Here is a 21,649-nt window from a genome sequence, read left to right as displayed (position 1 = left end):
TCGGTGCCGGATATCGCAAAGTTTCCTGTATTTCGATTTGCTCAGAAGGTCAATATATAAAGGTATACCACCTTTTAAGGTTTAGCGGTACTGGCGTGGGGATGCAGTCTTGGATCTGTGTAACCTGCTCTCCAGCGTCAGCCCGCTGGTAAACTTGGCAAAGTGACCTCCTGCCAACCCCCACCATTAAAACACAGTCTAGGACCAAGAACAGCACAAGAGGAGTCAGGGGTTGGCTGTGGCTCAGTTGGTAGCACTCTCGCCTCTGAGTTAGAAGGTCGTGGGTTCAAGCCCCACTGAGTACAAAATCTAGGCTGACACTTCAGTATGTTATGGAGGGTGTGCTACACTGTCGGAGGTGCCACCTTTCAGATCAGATGTTAAACCGAGGCCTCTTCTGCCCTCTCGGGTAGATGCAAAAACTCTCGTGGCACTATTTGAAGAGCCAGTGAGTTCTCCCCAGTGTCCTGGTCAATACTTCTCCTTCAACCAACATCACTAAAACAGATTATCTGGTCATTATAACATTGCTGTTTGTGGGATTTTGCTGTGTGCAAATTGGCTGCTGCGTTTCCTATATTACAACAGTCACTACACTCCAAAAGTACTTCAATGTCTCTAGTGCTTTGGGGCATCCCGAGGCCGTAAAAGGCGTTGCATAAATGCAAGTTCTTTATTTCAGCAAAATACATTCCAAAAGGAAACACAGAGGGAATCACAGCTGCCAACAACTGGCATCTGAGGAGAGAGAGGTTATAACAGAGATAGATGGGTTGTTACTGTATTCGAAGTCTGTATTTGCACTCCATATAGTACTGAATGAAAATTGCTGGAACAATTCAACTGCTCTCTCAAGATAAAGGCTTAGCTTACGCAGGCAACGCACTTCTTTCGGTCGGTGTCCCCGTCCACCAGCTCCCAACAAAAACAAATCGCCGCTCCTTCGGCTGCAGATCACAAGGGCAGGGTCTCCTTTGTGAAACCTCAAGAGTATGATGCAGCAACAATCGAGATGAAATGTAGATCTGTTACTCTCAGCAGTAGGATAAATCCACTTCCATCTCTCTCTCTCTCTCTCTCCTCCCCCAAATTAACAGAACAAATTAATCTCCGAATCCTAATTATTCCACTTATTTCCTCCCTCCCCGTAGAACAGACCCAAGGCACTTGGGGCAGAGGTCAAGAATTATTCAAACCCCTTTAACCAGTTTCAGCTTCCATGCTACAAAATATTTCATTTATCTGGGCTCATCCTCTAAAGCCTACGGGAAGGTGAGGAAGGGACTGTTTTTAGATCTTGGTGCAGGAGGTCCAAGGAACAAGAAACCTCAAATCCCCCCCAAATTGTCCAGTTTGGTACTACAGCCACAAATTCATAGGAATGAGGCCATTCAGCCCCGCCAGCCTGTTCCAACATTCAATTACATCACGGCTGATCGGCATCTCAACTCCATTTTCACACCTTGGTTCCATATCCTTTAACATGCTTGCCTAGCAAAAATCTACCAATCTCATTTTGAAATTTTCAATTGAACCCCAGCAACAACCACCTTTTGGGAGAGTTCCAGATTTCCTCCACCCTTTGTGAGAAGAAATGCTTCTGGACATCACCCCTGAACTGCCTAGCTCTAATTTTTTAAGTTTGTACCTCCTTTGTTCTGGAGGCATAACCTTAAAATTAGAGCTAGGCCGTTCAGGGGTGATGTCAGGAAGCATTTCTTCACACAAAGACCAGGAACCTGCCACCAGCCTGCTCTGTACAGCCTGACTACTCGATGGGCCAACTTGCTGAGCCATAGGGGAGCTCTAGACACCCACCTAGACCTGCCCTGGTTACAAACGGCTCTCAGAAGCTCATTGATGTTTCTCCCCTCAGCACAGATTAAACAAGGCCCTGGCCCAGCCCTGAGCCCTGGATGCTTGTGGACACGTACCAGGTAGTACTTTTTGCTTTTTGGCGTGTACTCGGGATCCCAGTCCTCTTCGCGGGGTCGCTTTTGGAAAGTTGGGTTACCGGGGTTACTGCTATTGCTGGGACCAGGAAACGCTCCCCTGCCATATCCTCTTCCTCTTATTCTGAACTGCTGCATTAGCATAAAAAGGAAGGTGTGATTGGGACAGGTATTCAACTTCAACGAGTTACATTTTCAGACCTTGATGCAAAGTACCAGTGTTGGAGAATGGAATAACCACTTACTCAGCACGCCGAGGTAACAAGGCACTGGAGGCTCTCTCCACACTAACTTGGCAACGCACCTCTACCCGAGATCTCCCACCCCGCGGTACTGCCCCTCGCTTCCAGCAAGACATTTCCACACTCTACACTCTCAATCGTGGACTTTTTTTTATTAAACAAACAGATAGGAGCACCAAGCTTTAAAGCCCAGGCTTGGCCTTCCACCAAGAGAGAGAGAGAGAGAGAGAGAATCAAAGGCTCAAGTCAGGAAGTCCAGAATTAAACGTCCCTCTCCCTAAGGCTGCTCAGTGTCACCTCCAAGCCTCGGAGACCCGTGTATTTCTATCTGAGCTCTTTGTGCAAATCAGGAGCAAGAGTCATACAGGCCGAAGGTCAGAGGTTTAAAACTGTGGGGCGAGGGGTGATCGGCAGAAAATTCTGGATGGAAGCATCTTGTTATGTAGACCATTGTTCTCAGGAAATCAAAATAAAACCCTGTAGCTCAGGGCCCACACTGATTGAGGACTTGGGTCAATGCCCAAGAGCAATGGTCTCCATCCAAGAATAAGGCATTTCCATCCAAAATCGTCTGCAGACTCAAACTATACCCCCCTGCACTCTAGAACAGAAGAGACCATAACTCCGCCTCTGGAAAAGACACAGGGGCCAAATTATAGATACGGATACAGTCAGCAACTCCCAAAATACTTCTGGGCTGGGCTTGCTAACCTACAGCTAGATCTTCAGCACCAAAGAAAAATCATCAATAATCTGGACGCAGATGGCCGGAGTTACAAATAGCATGGCCCCCCCACTCTGCCCAAAAGCCACTGACTGGAAACCAGGGAACACACAACGTTAAAGAGGCTGATAGCAGAAAGTACCAAGAGTTTTCAGGTTCTGCTTACAAAAATTCCACGTGCTCTGCCTCGTGTTGGTGGGCCAGTGAACTCTCTCGTTCCAAGGCGAGCTTTGTTAAAGCCGGAAGTGGCCTCCTCACGGCCTACCCCCTCTTCTCGTTCATCTTTGCCCTCTTGTGATGGAGAGGATGAGGAAGATGAGGAGGACGACGAGCTGGACCTTGCTCTGACTTTCTTACGTTTCCTGTTCAAAGAAAATGCACAAAAATAAAAAAGTATTATTTTGGAACACTTACACTCTCGTGCGTCGCTGGGTCCCTTGAGTAGCAGCCTGTTGGTCTGAGAGAGGCTGACACCAACTCAAATGCTGGCCTCAACCACATTCAAATTCACTTATCCTCAATACTCAAGCACCAGTTGGAGCGTTGCCTAGGTGCCAAGTGCTTCCTCCCTCCCACACACCTTTCTGGGTACATGGCGGGGATGGCGAGAGGCAAGTGATGACCTTTCTTAGTGACAAATCATACTGCTGCACTGACGGTAACAAGATCGAACCTCAAACCAGCTCCGCTGAAAGGAGTGAGCACTAAATCAGAAGACAAGCTTGGGCGGGTGAAAGGGGGCTGTAGTACAACAATTTAATTAAAAAAAAGACAAAAAAATGTCTGTGCAGCCCAGTGTAGCAGTGATTCAGAAACCTTCTGCACATCGCCATGGCTGTTTGGCGAGATCGGCTGGTCATTTGTTAATTTGAAATCCGAGCAGCCAATTTGTGGAGATGTAGCACCGCACAACAGCCAAGAATGCCGGATAGTTTATACCTCTCACGCTCCCTTAAACACAGCTTCCATTGGCCAAGAACTGGCAGCTTCCATTGTCTTCATCATGCTGCGGACCCATGTCCATTGGGAACTAGGTAAGGAGTGTAACCAGCCCAGCGTGTGACACCCACTGCGGGAGGCGTCGAACCAGCCCCAGTATTAGGAACATTGTTGGAACTCACAATCTGAACGCTGCCACTGCTTCACTTCCATCAAGGCTGTGCACGAGTTTTGACAGTGCTGACCACACCACAATCCCACTCATTCACTACCCACAATGACATTTGGTGCTATTGCTACCATCAGTCTCGGCTGTGGGAAAGCAGTAGCCTCGCTGCTACTGGGGTGATGATGTCACTAAGTGTGTGGAGTTTTACATGGGGAATGAAAACGACGAAATGAGACCACGTGTACCTGTACGTCAAGGGTTACATAAGGGAAAACAAAATGGCGACAGTGTGAGGTGGTATTCCGCCAGAGTACACGGCTACTATTCTCCACAAGGATAGGCCCATTGCACCATTGGGAGGGGAGGGGAGAGAGAGGCAGCGAACAGAGGCGGAAGATCCAGAGGGAAACGGAACATTACCTTTGCTTTTTTGACTCCTTGTAAGCTTTGGGAATTTTCCCGGATTTTTCCTTTGAGCGTTCGCGTGAATGGCTTGAATCTCTTGAATCTTTGGAACTATCTTTTTTATGCTCTCCTTCCTTGCTTTTATATTTCCTACGCTGCTCAATATCTAGGCGAAGGTCATCCGGCTCATCCCTTAATTTTCCTTCTCCCTGCTGGAAAGCATTCGATATAAAAAAAAACAAGAAATACATTTAAGATGGACTGCAGCTGATAGAGACAGCAAAAGACTCCAAAGAGTGTCAGAAGGTGGTAATGTGGATTCACATTTCCATGCCTTTTTTTTTAAATAATAGAATTTGTACAGTCTAGCTTCCAAGTCTCTTTCAGTGCTGCTGGAGTACACCTAGTACACACACAAGATAATTGGAAATGAAACAAGGCTTGGAGTGCTGCAAAAGGACATGGCCTGTACTCCATCTAAGTGGTTTCTTTAACTTCTGAACCTGACTGAACATGCACGCTATTTTAACACTGGTCAACCTCCCTGTGGAATTACATGGATCACACGCGCAGGGAGTCCATCACGAATATAATGGCCCAGAAATTCGGGTCTCCACGGGTGAGTACGCACGGGGTACTCACCCGTAGGCCCAATGGAAGTGCCGGTTTCGTGCATGCACTGCGCATGCGCGGGAAACCGGAACTTCCGTTCCCTTGAAAGAAGGGGTTGAGGTGGAACGCGTGCGCCGGAGAGGCAGCGCGTGCGCATTGAACTTACGTTTGTTTTCCAGGTTTTTCCCGGGAGGGCAAGTCTCCAGCAGTTACACACATAAAAAGCAGTCGCAAGGCCTGCTTTTTACAAGGTAAGTGGTGAATTAATTAAAATTAAAACATTTTTTCCACAGGTTTATTATTTTTAAATACTTTAAAGAAAGGTAAGTTTAATTTTAGCCCCGTTAGAAAATGTAATTAATTTTTTCAAATGTAAATTGTTTAAAATAGTTATTTTATATATTTTATATTTATTTTAAAAATGTGATTTAAAAAAAAAATTATTTGAAGTTTTAGTGATGTTTTGGTGCTTATAGTATTTATGGTTTTGACAGCTCTTCCTGTCAATTTTATGAATGGACATTCCCTGCTACCATTGGCTCTCCATGGCCCACATGATCCCAGAGGATGCATCGAACTAACTGCGCCCCGGGATACGCAAGCACTGCGTGCCGGCAGTTGGAGCAGGCCCAGGATCAGAATTGTCTGAATGGCAATAGATTGGGAGAAGGAGAAGTGCAACGAGACCTGGGTGTCCTTGTGCACCAGTCGCTAAGGTAAGCATGCAGGTGCAGTAGGCGGTTAAGAAGGCAAATGGTATGTTGGCCTTCGTAGCGAGAGGGTTTGAGTACAGGAACAAGGATGTCTTGCTGCAGTTGTACAGGGCCTTGGTGAGACCACATCTTGAGTATTGTATGCAGTTTTGGTCGCCTTATCTGAGGAATGATGTTCTTGCCATGGAAGGATTTCAGTGAAGATTCACCAGGCTGATACCTGGGATGGCAGGAATGACGTATGAGGAGAGATTGGGTTGATTGGGCTTGTACTCACTGGAGCTTAGAAGAATGAGGGGGGATCTCATTGAACCTTATAAAATTCTGACAGGACTGGACAGACTAGATGCAGGAATGATGTTCCCGATGGTCAGGGAGTCCAGAACCAGGGGTCACAGTCTAAGGATAAGGGGTAGACAATTTAGGACAGAAATGAGGAGGAATTTCTTCACCCAGAATGGTGAACCTGTGGAATTCTCTACCACAGAAGGCAGTAGAAGCCAATTCAGTAAATATATTCAAGAAGGAGTTGGATGTATTTCTTAAGGATAAAGGGATCCAGGGGTATGAGGAGAAAGCAGGGACAGGGTACTGAAATTGGATGATCAGCCATGATCACATTGAATGGCAGAGCAGGCTCGAAGGGCCGAATGGCCTACTCCTGCTCCTATCTTCTATGTTTCTATCCCATGCGGGCCCACAGCTCAACGGCCGGTGCGCTAGGTAAGTGCAGGTCGGAGGCTTGCACTCGCGGGAAGCCTCTGACCCGAATTTCTGGGCCATAGTTTTACCTCAAAGTACGAGGGGCTGAAATTAATATCACTATTTAAATACCACAATCATCCTACGTCCCCTTCCCCCGACCTTTTATAATTGTCAGAACAATTCCTGAGGAAAAAGCTGTAGTCAATGACGGCAGGGATGTTCGAACACCCATCGACGTGAAGGAAAGAATTCAGGAGAAAGTGTTTTACTCAGCCAATGATTGAGCTCCGTGAACAAGCCCAGGACTGACCACATCCACTCTCCTTCCCTGTGGTTGGACCCACACCATTCCTGCCCCACTCAATTGGAAATTGATCCATTTCCTTTTTGGTTGCTCCAACCAAGTCAACTTTTCCCCTATGAGGTGCTGTGAAGGGGATGCCCCTTAGCTTGCCATTTCCTCAGCTTATTATCACCTCCCAATTCCTATCTGGTCCACACGAGGAACTCCATCACTTCCACCCTACCCATCCCCCAACATGGGTTCAGATGGCCAGTCGGAACAGATTGAAATATTAAATCACTGCAGAGGCTTCCTCTTCAATGTGCTCACTATCCATAATGCCGTCAGATGCCAGTGAAAGAAGATCGAGGGGAGGCTGAGTCACAATTTAAAAATAAGGAAGTGAATCGAGAAGCATCTTGTGAAAAATGAGGGTAAGTAAACAGGGTGGTGTATTTGGGAGGGAGAGGGGAGGAAATTACCATAAAGAATCAGAGCCTGAAGATGAAGATAATCACGGATTGTTGGAACAGACTGCTGCCCGGTCCAACAAAAACTGACAAGCATTCAAATTGCAGTTGGATCAGTTTCTGCTTCAGCAGAGAGTGAAGGGACATCATTCGGAGGTTAAACGAAGAACCTGGTCAGATCAGGATGTGGGTAGGCTGAATGGCCTCTTCTCGATGCTATATCCTATCCTTACTCCAAGTGTTATACCTACGCCCCAGGAAAGGCAGCCGTACAGGGTGAATGCTAGCCCCAGGAATGGAGCAGATAGCATGGGAGGTGATGTTTGCCTCGTTCCTGCATCTTGTGTGAAGTTAGTGATACGAGTCACAGAAAGTTAACATGCAGGTACAGCAAGCAATTAGGGAGGCAAATGGTACTTTAGCCTTTAATGCAAGGAGGTTGGAGTATAAGAGTAAGAAAGTCTTGCTGCAATTATATAGGGCTTTGGTGAGACTACACCTGGAGCACTGTGTACAGTTTTGGTGTCCATACCTAAAGAAGGATATACTTGCCTTAGAGAGGGTGCAACGAAGGTTCACTAGACTGGTTCCTAGGATGAGGGCTGTCCTATGAGGCGAGATTGAGTAGAATGGGCCTATATTCTCGGGTTTAGAAGAATGAGGGGCGATCTCATTGAAACATATAAAATTCTTAAAGGGCTTGACAGGGTAGATGCTGAGAGGCTGGTTCCCTTGGCTGGAGAGTCTAGAACGAGGGGTCACAGTCTCAAGATAAGGGGTCGGCTATTTAGGATCGAGATGAGGAGAAATTTCTTCAAGCAGAGGGTTGTGAATCTTTGAAATTTTCCACCCCAGAGGGCTGTGGATGCTCAGTCGATGAGTATATTCAAGGCTGAGATCAATAGATTTTCGAGCACTAAGGGAATCAAGGGATATGGGGATAGGGTGGCAAAGTTCAGTTGATGTAGACGTTCAGCCATGACCTATTGAATGGCGGAGCAGGCTTGATGGGTAGTATGGCCTCCTCCTACTCCTAGTTTTTATACCACTGGAGTGAAGCTTCCCATGTAACCACAGCGAGCAACACCGCACCGTGCCAGCCTTGGGCAGAGAGAGCTTGGCCACTCAGCATGGTAATCACACTCCCCTTTTCCCTGGGGTGAGATATCCCGCCACAGTGCGGCAGACAGCAGACAACACCCGTCACAGGCGCTGCCCTATCAGGCTGCGACTGTCGTCTTGTTTATCCTCAGCCCCTAGGATCAAAATGGAAACGTGGTCAATCCCACCTGTTGAGAACAGGCCAGTAATTTGTTCTCTCTCTAAAATTGCAATTGCAGTTCTGTGCAATTGAAAAATTACACATTGACTGGAACACTGCAAATGGATAAAAGCCAGCTTCTGGCAAAGTGTTGGAGCCAGCTGAGAGGCCAGATGTTTTAAACACAAGGCCCTGACCCTCTCACAAAGAACCCCATTGTGAAGGAGTGTTATAGGTTACACACACCCAGACACAATTAACCAACACAATTCTCTGCATCTGTCAGAAGAGCTTCCAGGCAGAAAGAATCGAGTGTAACACATCTGGAAAGGATAGGATCTCAGCACATCTGGAAAATGAATTCTGGGACAAACAACTGGACAGTTTGCAGGTTCTGCCTAGCTCTGTATTTCAGGCTGTATGTAGACACACTTAAAAATCTGAGTTTGATGCTATGTGTGGTCAGTATTTTCCCCTTCTTTCCCTGCTGGCTCGTATTGGGGTAATTTCACAGGTGCCAGCAGCCCCCTGGTACCTCACCAAATGGGCATTCTTTTGTGTGTCTTGATTGCAAGCATCACCAGGCTACTCGACTGTAGAGGGCACCACAAGCTTAGTACCAAAACTGGAATGCATTTACACACCGAGTCATTAGAGGGAGCATTCCAAATTATTACCGACTGGTCTAGAATTGGAACAGGGCAGGAGCAGCAGCAACTGCACAAGCAAATAGGAGAGAGAAGGAGTAAACAGACTTTGCGCTGTGCACTGCCATTCCACTGAGAATACTTCAATTCAAGGCATCTCAAGTAGAAGTCACAACCATTTCTGGGAACAGAGTCAGGCTATGGCAATAATGTGCACCCTCAACACCAGAATTGCCAAGCATTATTGCCACTTCTTACAGAGGGCAGGACACACTCAATAGTTCAAAACCACTCTATTATCGGGCGAGATAAGCCTACCACATCTGTGGAATAAAATTTCTATCAGCCGCCACGCTCAGTTGAATGCAGGTGTACTTTTCAAATGTGCTTTTAAGTTCACCTTGTGGGACAGACACGAGAGCCCGATCTCCACAAACAGTGGTGCTAAATGAGGCGCTAAAGGACCCGAGTTACATGAATTAGTCAGCCTTTAATTTAAAATATGGGTTAATGCAGTACAGGTGTTTGCCATTAGAGGTCACCAGCACATTTAATACCATAACTGACCACAGATGGAGGAAGGGGATGATTTCCTCCATGCTCTATACATAATGAATTCCAACCCTTTATATACAGTAAATAAATGGATTGATGCTTTTGTTACACAAAATACACCAAGCAAACCGTCCCCTTATATTTACAAAGCATGGCGAGGGAAACAGGGCAGTTTCCAATCAATGCACAACTTATCTGCTCTGACTCACTCAATCTACCTTGTCTGGAGATTGGGCCGGGAGTCAGAATGGACTCCTAGCTCCAACTGTAGGCCCTAGATGTGGCACTAAATGCCTCATAGAATCTAGTTCAACACATACAAATAAATGGCATAAAAATACATTCTGCCTAAATCCTTGCAAAGTTATTTAACAAAATATATAAACAGGCTGTTGCTAGGTTACCATTGCTATTGGAAACACCCATCTAAGCTCTTTCCCAATATTAAGAAATATCAGAATTAGACACAAATATCCCAACACTACACAAGAGATGACAAGATAGACGTCTTAAAATGTCAACTACATTTGAAAGTTAAAATTTTCTTCAGAAAAAAAAATCCAAAATACTTACAGCTCAGTCAGAAAAGAAGTTTTCCTGCATCAGTCACTCGCCTTTTTTTAAATATTTTTGCATTTTTCTAAAGATTTTTTTTTCCAAAAATGTCTCCCAGGGTCTCAAGCTCACCTCAACAGGCTCTGACAGCATCTGCCATACTTTTAAGCACGTCACAGAGGTGAAGATTAATTTAATAAATTAAACACTTTTTGCAGCTCAGTTTTTTTTAGAACAATTGTTTTGGGGGGCCTTAAAAGAAAAACACAAACTTATGATAGGAGAAGCTCCAAACAAAAATAAAAAAGAAAGTTATTTGTCATTGTACAGATATTACCCAATAGCCATGCATTAAAAACACAAACACAGCATTGGTAAATCTACGATGAAAACACCAAGTTACCTTGTAGCTGCTCTCCTTCTGGCCCTTTATTTCGTCACGGAGATGCATACGTTTCTTTAGTGCACTGGGTGAAATATCAATCCGCCTTTAAAATGGAAACCAGCATCAGAACAAAGAACATTAAGGGAGCAGAGTCGTTAAAGATCTGGTCGTTAACTTTTGAGGGGGATTGGATTATGGTTTGTGCTCAACGAGATGAGAGGTGTCTGTGGAGGAGAACACTTTGCCATTTCAGGTATTCGGCGTCAGCATTGAGGTCTCCCAGATCAGGTACAGCACAGCCAGATGCAGAGTAAAGCTCTATAAATAACGTGCCCAAGTCCCAATCTCTGACGAGCTCTCGCCATCACCAGTGTGGCATTTATGTTTTCCGCACACGCCGTTCTCTCAGCATTTGAGCAACATCGTCAAATTAGTCCCGATTTATACCGAGTTAGGGACAGCCCACTCAGAAGTGGATACAGATTGCCCAAACCATTTCACACTCAATCTTCGGAAGCCAACAGAGAGAGAGAGAGAGAGAGAGAGAGAGAGAGAGAGAGAGAGACTTCCATCTCATCATTCTGGGTTGGATTCAAATCCAGTCCCAGGAGTGAAAGGACAAACTCACTGTGCCACTCACTTCCGCTCCTCTTTTTAAATTAGCCAAAGCCAAATTACACTTGTTTAGGCAAAACAGTAAGTGGAGAAGCTGTGCATTACATATTATCCAGAACTATTCCCCCTCATCGCTCCCTTTTTACTTTTCAACCTCCCATGCCACACCTCCACTGTGGGTAGGGCAGGCAAAAAGCTTGTTCCTCGGCCTCTGCTAATGCTTCTCGATAACTGGACACTTGGAAACACGGATGCCCTCCTCAACCCTTCTTGGTGCCACCCTCAGACAGCTAGTCCGAGACTGGGAACTCTGTGCTGGAAAATGGTGGACGCTGCACCTTTGACGAACTCGGGTATTTTAAAGCGCTTCACAGCCGATAAAGTACTTTTGAAGTAGTTGTAATGTAGGGAAACGTGGCAGCCAATTCACGAAAAGCAAGGTCCCACAAACAGAAATGAGATAATTCACCAGATCCTTTTTGGTGATATTAGTTGAGGGACTCCTTTGCTCTTTTTCAAAAAGTGCGATGGGATCTTCTACGCCCATCCAAGAGGGGAGATGGGGCCTCGGTTTAACATTTCATCTGAAAGACGGCACCTCCGACAGTGCAGCACTCCCTCAGTATTGCACAGGAGTGTCAGCCTAGATTTTGTGCTCAAGTCCCTGGACTTTGGGGGGGGGGGGGGGGGGAAAGAGGGAGTCTCTGGAGTGGGACTTGAACCCACAACCTTCTAACTCAAGAGGCGAGAGTGCTACCACTGAGCCAAGGCTGACACCACAGTGCCAGCAGATAATTCCAATACAAGAACTGAATGGAAGCAAGGGGCTTCAGCTGGCCTGGGGAGTGATGGTGTGTGGGTATAGAAGAGAATTGACATAGGCTCTACTTCCGACTGTCCTTCAATGACTGATCACAGAACAGCACTGGCAGAAACCAGGAAGACATCACTGCCTTGCTGCAGAAAGCCAACACGTGCTGCAGTGAGGAGGAAAAAAACATATAAAAAAAGTCAAAATCCAAGGGCTGCACAGCAGACTGGAGTTTCACCGCACTGTTGTAGAGTGTAGGATAGTCTAGTGGTCAATAATTGACAAGAGTTGAGTATCAGGATTTGAACTTGCGAGCCTCTCCATGGGGAGTCTCATTGCTGAAGCTTACTAACCTCTCTGGCAAAAAGGAAAATCAGGTACCTATGAATCTCTGGGCTCTTCTGCCTGGGCACCTCCTGCTCGGCTGTTCTCCTTTGGTACATTGTAAAGCGTTCATTTAATGTGACTCCTGCTGACTTGAAGTAATGCTCTGTTGGTGCCAGAGAAGAAATATAGCCCGGTTAGAGACTCACGCAAGAGTGAGAGGGATCCCCATCTCTTACAGAAAATAGATTCGCCGGTAGTTAATAATTATACACTCAGAATACCACCCAAGAGAGAAGCTAGTTGTTGACTGCAAGTCACAGTGCACACCAACTCTGTGAAAGGCCGGCTCTGATACAATTTTCACGAACACCCAAATGTTTTGTTTTAATGTTGCAATTTCCAAGGTGTTCAAACACAGCATCACAAGAGGCACGGATTCATCCTTGCAATGTCAGCCTCATGATTGTGAGAAACAGTTTGCCCACAGAGACCGGGGAGGCGGTGTGGGGAAACAAGTCATTGCCAAGCTGCTCCTGCACACTTCCTTTGTAGGTGACCGGAGTGAAACACTGACTGAGTTTTCTTAAGTAGACATCGCATTCACTCCTCCCCCTGTGCACGTGGGGCAGGATAACCCAACTACTTAAAAACAAATTGTTTTACATTTACATAAAAAAGATTTTAGCAAACAACACACAAACGATTAAACAATGCTGGTTAGATATATACAGCAACTGGCAGTCGCTGGCCGTCTGGCCCTCCATGGTACACGCATGGCTGGCATTGAAAGGAAGGGCTCATCACCTCTTTCCCTGCTCCAGCTTTTCTCACGACTTTTAATCCTCTTCTCTTTTTTCAGTTTCCTCTGGTTTTGATTTTTTTTTTTTAAATAAAAGAATTAAACCTCATTTGCGCATTCGATCTCTTCTTGTTTCTTTTCCCCTTGCTTATTCTTTCAATCACTTTGATGGGCCCAAACCCCCGTCAGCCTTCATCTACTTTTGCTTACGACGACCTGGACAGGACAGAGCCTGGCCGGATGTGGGAGCGTCAGACTACCACGGAGCAGAGCACGATGACACCATTCAACGGAAGAATTGCCAGCTCGCATTCCACTAAGAGCCACTTCTACCCATTGGCCACGGTGCAAAGACATCACAGGTGGAACAGTCCATTCAGAGCAAGGGGAAAACCACGTATCGGATATTCTCCAAGGTCAACATTCAGGATTACTGAACCTACAAACATTGTAATTTTAATGAGGAATCCATTGTCAGTGAGAACGTCTATCCACCTCACCCAGGCGATTTTAGCCGCAAAAGTTCCTTAAAAAATTTAACTCTTTGGTAGTTATCACTATTATTAACAATTTAGCTGTACTGATTAGAGCAGTAAAGTGCCGTGCCTTCGGTCGGCAGCCAATCACCTTTGTGAAGTTACCCACACCATTTTATCTCAGATTCCATGTAAACCCATAACCAGTCGTCAGGGAATGTCCTGCAAAGCTCCGAAGTGAATTAAGTTCCAGATAAAAATCACTAGTTGGTAAAAGCTTATGCCACACATCACTTCATCGCCATTCAGTGACATCTATACACAAACAGCAGGAAAACAATTAGAGACATTTTAACTGATGTGGTCAGATTTCTGTACTCTGCCAATATCATTTGGGGGTTAAAACCCCCCCCAAAAAAATACAGCAGTTGCTAGAAATCTGAAATAAACAAGCACTCAGCAAGCCAGGCAGCCTCTGTAACAAAAGGAACTGCTGAACCTGAATCACCAACATTTATCTTTCTTTACAGATGCTGCCTGACTTGATGAATGTTTACATCATTTTCTTCCCTTGTGGGCATTTGGCAGCACACTGGCTGCGTTCAGTTATTGAACAATAAAACTAGAGAATGATGAACACATTCAGCCTGAATCAGAGATTATACATAATGGCGAGAAGACACAGGGGTCCACAGTGATTCTAAGTAATGAGAATGAACAGAAGAGCTTGTTTCATTGGTACTGAATGTGAAGGGGTTCAGTCCATTGGATTCTGTACAATGGGAGTGAATGTGAAGGGTTTAGTCCATTGGATTCTGTACAATGGGAGTGAATGTGAAGGGTTTAGTCCATTGGATTCTGTACAATGGGAGTGAATGGGAAGGTTTTAGTCCATTGGATTCTGTACAATGGGAGTGAATGTGAAGGGTTTAGTCCATTGGATTCTGTACAATGGGAGCGAACGTGAAGGGGTTTAGTCCATTGGATTCTGTACAATGGGAGCGAATGAAGGGTTTGGTCCATTGGATTCTGTACAATGGGAGCGAATGTGAAGGGGTTTAGTCCATTGGATTCTGTACAATGGGAGTGAATGTGAAGGGTTTAGTCCATTGGATTCTGTACAATGGGAGTGAATGGGAAGGTTTTAGTCCATTGGATTCTGTACAATGGGAGCGAACGTGAAGGGGTTTAGTCCATTGGATTCTGTACAATGGGAGCGAATGAAGGGTTTGGTCCATTGGATTCTGTACAATGGGAGCGAATGTGAAGGGGTTTAGTCCACTGGATTCTGTACAATGGGAGTGAATGTGAAGGGTTTAATCCATTGGATTCTGTACAATGGGAGCGAATGTGAAGGGTTTGGTCCATTGGATTCTGTACAATGGGAGTGAATGTGAAGGGGTTTAGGCAATTGGATTCTGTACAATGGGAGTGAATATGAAGGGGTTTAATCCATTGGGATTCTGTACAATGGGAGTGAATGTGAAAGGGTTTGGTCCATTGGGATTCTGTACAATGGGAGTGAATGTGAAGGGGTTTAGTCCATTGGGATTCTGTACAATGGGAGTGAATGTGAAAGGGTTTAGTCCATTGGATTCTGTACAATGGGAGTGAATGAAGGGGTTTATCCATCGAGTATCTGTACAATGGGAGTGAATGTGGAGGGGTTTATCCATCGAGTATCTGTACAATGGGAGTGAATGTGAAGGGGTTTAGTCCATTGGATTCTGTACAATGGGAGTGAATGAAGGGGTTTGGTCCATTGGATTCTGTACAATGGGAGTGAATGTGAAGGGTTTGGTCCACTGGATTCTGTACAATGGGAGTGAATGTGAAGGGTTTGGTCCACTGGATTCTGTACAATGGGAGTGAATGGGAAAGGGTTTATCCATCGAGTATCTGTACAATGGGAGTGAATGTGGAGGGGTTTAGCCATCGAGTATCTGTACAATGGGAGTGAATGAAGGGGTTTGGTCCACTGGATTCTGTACAATGGGAGTGAATGTGAAAGGGTGTGGTCCATTGGGATTCTGTACAATGGGAGTGAATGTGAAGGGGTTTAGTCCATTGGGATTCTGTACAATGGGAGTGAATGTGAAAGGGTTTAGTCCATTGGATTCTGTACAATGGGAGTGAATGAAGGGGTTTATCCATCGAGTATCTGTACAATGGGAGTGAATGTGGAGGGGTTTATCCATCGAGTATCTGTACAATGGGAGTGAATGAAGGGGTTTGGTCCACTGGATTCTGTACAATGGGAGCGAATGAAGGGGTTTGGTCCATTGGATTCTGTACAATGGGAGTGAATGAAGGGGTTTGGTCCATTGGATTCTGTACAATGGGAGTGAATGTGAAGGGTTTAGTCCATTGGATTCTGTACAATGGGAGTGAATGTGAAAGGGTTTAGTCCATTGGATTCTGTACAATGGGAGTGAATGTGAAGGGGTTTATCCACCGAGTATCTGTACAATGGGAGTGAATGAAGGGGATTGGTCCACTGGATTCTGTACAATGGGAGTGAATGAAGGGGATTGGTCCACTGGATTCTGTACAATGGGAGCGAATGTGAAAGGGTTTAGTCCATTGGATTCTGTACAATGGGAGTGAATGGGAAGGGTTTAGTCCATTGGGTTCTGTACAATGGGAGCGAACGTGAAGGGGTTTAGTCCATTGGATTCTGTACAATGGGAGCGAATGAAGGGTTTGGTCCATTGGATTCTGTACAATGGGAGTGAATGGGAAGGGTTTAGTCCATTGGATTCTGTACAATGGGAGTGAATGGGAAGGTTTTAGTCCATTGGATTCTGTACAATGGGAGCGAACGTGAAGGGGTTTAGTCCATTGGATTCTGTACAATGGGAGCGAATGAAGGGTTTGGTCCATTGGATTCTGTACAATGGGAGCGAATGTGAAGGGTTTAATCCATTGGATTCTGTACAATGGGAGCGAATGTGAAGGGTTTGGTCCATTGGATTCTGTACAATGGGAGTGAATGTGAAAGGGTTTAGTCCATTGGATTCTGTACAATGGGAGTGAATGAAGGGGTTTATCCATCGAGTATCTGTACAATGGGAGTGAATGTGGAGGGGTTTATCCATCGAGTATCTGTACAATGGGAGTGAATGGGAAAGGGTTTATCCATCGAGTATCTGTACAATGGGAGTGAATGTGAAGGGGTTTAGTCCATTGGATTCTGTACAATGGGAGTGAATGAAGGGGTTTGGTCCATTGGATTCTGTACAATGGGAGTGAATGTGAAGGGTTTGGTCCACTGGATTCTGTACAATGGGAGTGAATGTGAAGGGTTTGGTCCACTGGATTCTGTACAATGGGAGTGAATGGGAAAGGGTTTATCCATCGAGTATCTGTACAATGGGAGTGAATGTGGAGGGGTTTAGCCATCGAGTATCTGTACAATGGGAGTGAATGAAGGGGTTTGGTCCACTGGATTCTGCACAATGGGAGTGAATGTGAAGGGTTTGGTCCACTGGATTCTGTACAATGGGAGTGAATGTGAAGGGTTTGGTCCACTGGATTCTGTACAATGGGAGTGAATGGGAAAGGGTTTATCCATCGAGTATCTGTACAATGGGAGTGAATGGGAAGGGGTTTAGTCCATTGGATTCTGTACAATGGGAGTGAATGTGAAGGGGTTTAGTCCATTGGATTCTGTACAATGGGAGTGAATGAAGGGGTTTGGTCCATTGGATTCTGTACAATGGGAGTGAATGTGAAGGGTTTGGTCCACTGGATTCTGTACAATGGGAGTGAATGGGAAAGGGTTTATCCATCGAGTATCTGTACAATGGGAGTGAATGTGGAGGGGTTTATCCATCGAGTATCTGTACAATGGGAGTGAATGAAGGGGTTTGGTCCACTGGATTCTGTACAATGGGAGTGAATATGAAGGGGTTTAATCCATTGGGATTCTGTACAATGGGAGTGAATGTGAAAGGGTGTGGTCCATTGGGATTCTGTACAATGGGAGTGAATGTGAAGGGGTTTAGTCCATTGGATTCTGTACAATGGGAGTGAATGAAGGGGTTTATCCATCGAGTATCTGTACAATGGGAGTGAATGTGGAGGGGTTTATCCATCGAGTATCTGTACAATGGGAGTGAATGTGGAGGTGTTTATCCATCGAGTATCTGTACAATGGGAGTGAATGTGGAGGGGTTTATCCATCGAGTATCTGTACAATGGGAGTGAATGTGAAAGGGTTTAGTCCATTGGATTCTGTCCAATGGGAACGTATGTGAAGGGTTTGGTCCATTGGATTCTGTACAATGGGAGCGAATGTGAAGGGTTTGGTCCATTGGATTCTGTACAATGGGAGCGAATGTGAAGGGTTTGGTCCATTGGATTCTGTGAGTGAATGTGAAAGGGTTTAGTCCATTGGATTCTGTACAATGGGAGCAAATGTGAAGGGTTTGGTCCATTGGATTCTGTACAATGGAATTGAATGTGAAGGGGTTTAGTCCATTGGATTCTGTACAATGGGAGCAAATGTGAAGGGTTTGGTCCATTGGATTCTGTACAATGGAAGTGAATGTGAAGGGGTTTAGTCCATTGGATTCTGTACAATGGGAGTGAATGTGAAAGGGTTTAGTCCATTGGATTCTGTACAATGGGAGCAAATGTGAAGGGTTTGGTCCATTGGATTCTGTACAATGGAAGTGAATGTGAAGGGGTTTGGTCCATTGGATTCTGTACAATGGGAGTGAATGTGAAAGGGTTTAGTCCATTGGATTCTGTACAATGGGAGTGAATGTGAAGGGTTTAATCCACTGGGATTCTGTACAATGAGAGTGAATGTGGAGGGTTTAGTCCATTGGATTCTGTACAATGGGAGTGAATGTGAAAGGGTTTAGTCCATTGGATTCTGTACAATGGGAGTGAAAGGGAAGGGTTTAGTCCATTGGATTCTGTACAATGGGAGTGAATGGGAAGGTTTTAGTCCATTGGATTCTGTACAATGGGAGCGAACGTGAAGGGGTTTAGTCCATTGGATTCTGTACAATGGGAGTGAATGTGAAGGGTTTAATCCATTGGATTCTGTACAATGGGAGCGAATGTGAAGGGTTTGGTCCATTGGATTCTGTACAATGGGAGTGAATGTGAAGTGGTTTAGGCCATTGGATTCTGTACAATGGGAGTGAATATGAAGGGGTTTAATCCATTGGGATTCTGTACAATGGGAGTGAATGTGAAAGGGTCTGGTCCATTGGGATTCTGTACAATGGGAGTGAATGTGAAGGGGTTTAGTCCATTGGGATTCTGTACAATGGGAGTGAATGTGAAAGGGTTTAGTCCATTGGATTCTGTAGAATGGGAGTGAATGAAGGGGTTTATCCATCGAGTATCTGTACAATGGGAGTGAATGTGGAGGGGTTTATCCATCGAGTATCTGTACAATGGGAGTGAATGTGGAGGGGTTTATCCATCGAGTATCTGTACAATGGGAGTGAATGTGGAGGGGTTTATCCATCGAGTATCTGTACAATGGGAGTGAATGTGAAGGGTTTAATCCATTGGATTCTGTACAATGGGAGTGAATGTGAAAGGGTTTAGTCCACTGGATTCTGTCCAATGGGAGCGAATGTGAAGGGTTTGGTCCATTGGATTCTGTACAATGGGAGCGAATGTGAAGGGGTTTGGTCCATTGGATTCTGTACAATGGGAGCAAATGTGAAGGGTTTGGTCCATTGGATTCTGTACAATGGGAGTGAATGTGAAGGGTTTGGTCCATTGGATTCTGTACGATGGAAGTGAATGTGAAGGGGTTTGGTCCATTGGATTCTGTACAATGGGAGCGAATGTGAAGGGTTTGGTCCATTGGATTCTGTACAATGGGAGCGAATGTGAAGGGTTTGGTCCATTGGATTCTGTACAATGGGAGTGAATGTGAAGGGGTTTAATCCATTGGATTCTGTACAATGGGAGCGAATGTGATTGGGATTCTGTACGATGGGAGCGAATGGGAAGGGGTTTGATACATTGGGATTTGAAAAGTGGAAGCAAATGAAAAAAGGGGTTGCTCCAGTGGGATGTTTGTTTGGACAGGAATTCAACTCGGACTCGGCCACGAATAATTTCCTGGAGTTTTATTCTGCTCACTTTTGATAGTCAGGCCGTCGGAATAACCCACTAAACTTTATCACAATCCCACTAACCTTTACACGTACTAAAAACTGGCATTTCTCATACGTGACACTCATGGACAGGCATAACCATATCCCACTGGTTAGTCGATTGTTGAAGATGGTGCATTAGATGCACTGGGTTCCTGGGTGGGTCTGCGAATGGCACAGTGTCATCTGCGGAGGGGAGCTCCACAATACCAACAAGAATGTTAAACTTGTATCGAACCATGGTTAGACCACACTTACGAGTAACTGTGCAGTGTTCTGGTCTCCATATTATAGAAAGGATATAGAAGCACTGGTGAAGGTGCAAAAGAGATTCACAAGCATGATACCAGAACTGAGAAGATATATTTATCAAGAAAGGCTGAACAAGTTGGAGCTTTTTACCCTGAAGAGAAGGCTGAGGGGCAACCTTATAGAGGTCTTTAAAATTATGATGGGTTTGATAGGGTAGACGTAGAAAAGATGTTTCCATTTCCACCAAAACTAGGGGCCATAAATATAAGATAGTCACAAATAAATCCAATAGAGAATTAAGGAGAAACTTCTTTACCCAGAGTGGTTAGAATGTGGAACCTGCTACAACAAGGAGCAGCTAAGGTGACTCACATAGATGCATTTAAGGAGAAGCTAGATAAACACATGAGGGAGAAAGGAATAGAGGTTATGTTGATAGAGTTAAATGAAGCAGAGTGGGAGGAGGCTCATGTGGAGCAAGCACTGGGATGGACCTGTTGGGCTGAATTCCCGTTTCTGTGTTGTAAATTCGATATAATATACATATCAGATTTACACTAGTCTTTCCCCCCCCAATTACAGTAGTACCACCGACTGTGCCCCCAGGTCACTCAATATTAGGAAAGATAAGCATACAAACAAACATTAATATTCGATTCACGCATCACATCTATGAAAGTTCGGCAGTAAACCGAGGAGCTCGGGAAGCTGTACAAGCTGTTTCAGTGACCAGCAAGGTCGTATACAGGTCACTTATTGGCGCTGTTTTGATGATGTCACAGGTGACGATGCATCGCTACTAGAAGCAATGATGGCATAATGACTCCATCTGAATCCTTTGGCGGGACCAATACACAACTGACATTGCAACGAGAGTCCAAGAAAAAGAATGAACAGGTTTCTTTCATCAGGCTTCAACATACTGGATTTCACCAGCATAGGTGAGCTCTAGCTGCAATTGGTGGTTGCCATGGATACAGTGATACCCAAACCAAAAGCATAGATTAAAAAAAAGTCCACACATGCCTCACTGAAAGGAGTAAGATGGAGCAACTTAAAAAAAAAATAATAATATATATATATAGATAAAAAACAAAGTCATTGTTAATATCTTACCTTTCACATGGTGAACCAGAGTCACAATGTGCTGAGCAAATAACTCTGAAGGGCTACGTCGAGACTGGGCCATCTGAATATGCTGGAAGATGGAACGGAACTCCTGATCTTTTTTGGGTTTGTGAACAAGGTCACGACAGAGCCGCCGCTCATGGGTCAGGACGTTGGCAGAGCTGGAAGGACAACACAAAGCTCTTCATTAAAGAAGGGCACGCCAAGGCAACACTAAGCAATATTCTTCCCACCTATCAATGCATTACGGACTTCAGTATTGCTAGTGCCTCACTCATCACATCATTCCCATTTCTTTGTAGAATTCTGTTCACCATTGTGCACCATCAACAACTCAAAGACAAGCCAACTGGCTTTCTAATGTTGAGGTGAGTACAGGTGTAGATTTATTTAAAAATATAGATCTTCCAGTTTTCAGTCAATTGTGGAGAGGGGAGAAACAATTTTAAAAAGGTGTCCAGTGACCTTTGCTGGAAAGTACACGTGTGTGGAC

At 45.0% G+C, this 21,649-nt stretch overlaps 1 protein-coding gene across 9 annotated transcripts in view; it reads right to left on the bottom strand.

The window, feature by feature from the left end:
- The window catches only part of LOC147103079 (thyroid hormone receptor-associated protein 3-like), a 152,172-nt gene that overhangs the window by 3,309 nt on the left and 127,214 nt on the right, over positions 1-21,649 (bottom strand). For 8 of the 9 annotated variants that reach the window (XM_085962378.1, XM_085962385.1, XM_085962381.1 and 5 more), the window contains 6 exons: positions 21,145-21,317; positions 12,425-12,533; positions 10,636-10,720; positions 4,447-4,643; positions 3,085-3,280; positions 1,935-2,084 (listed from right to left, as the gene is read on the bottom strand). In XM_085962378.1, the coding sequence (XP_085818504.1) occupies positions 1,935-2,084; positions 3,085-3,280; positions 4,447-4,643; positions 10,636-10,720; positions 12,425-12,533; positions 21,145-21,317 (910 nt within the window). The remainder of the gene's footprint in view (positions 1-1,934; positions 2,085-3,084; positions 3,281-4,446; positions 4,644-10,635; positions 10,721-12,424; positions 12,534-21,144; positions 21,318-21,649) is intronic. The other variant, XM_085962386.1, reaches the window with a different exon arrangement.

Source organism: Somniosus microcephalus, chromosome 20 (genome assembly GCF_052327205.1).
Source record: "Somniosus microcephalus isolate GS21.2 chromosome 20, FLI_Smic_1.0, whole genome shotgun sequence".
NCBI classification, from domain to species: Eukaryota; Metazoa; Chordata; class Chondrichthyes; order Squaliformes; family Somniosidae; genus Somniosus; species Somniosus microcephalus.
Note: the sequence above shows the minus strand (reverse complement) of the source record. Positions and strands in the feature narration are given on the sequence as shown.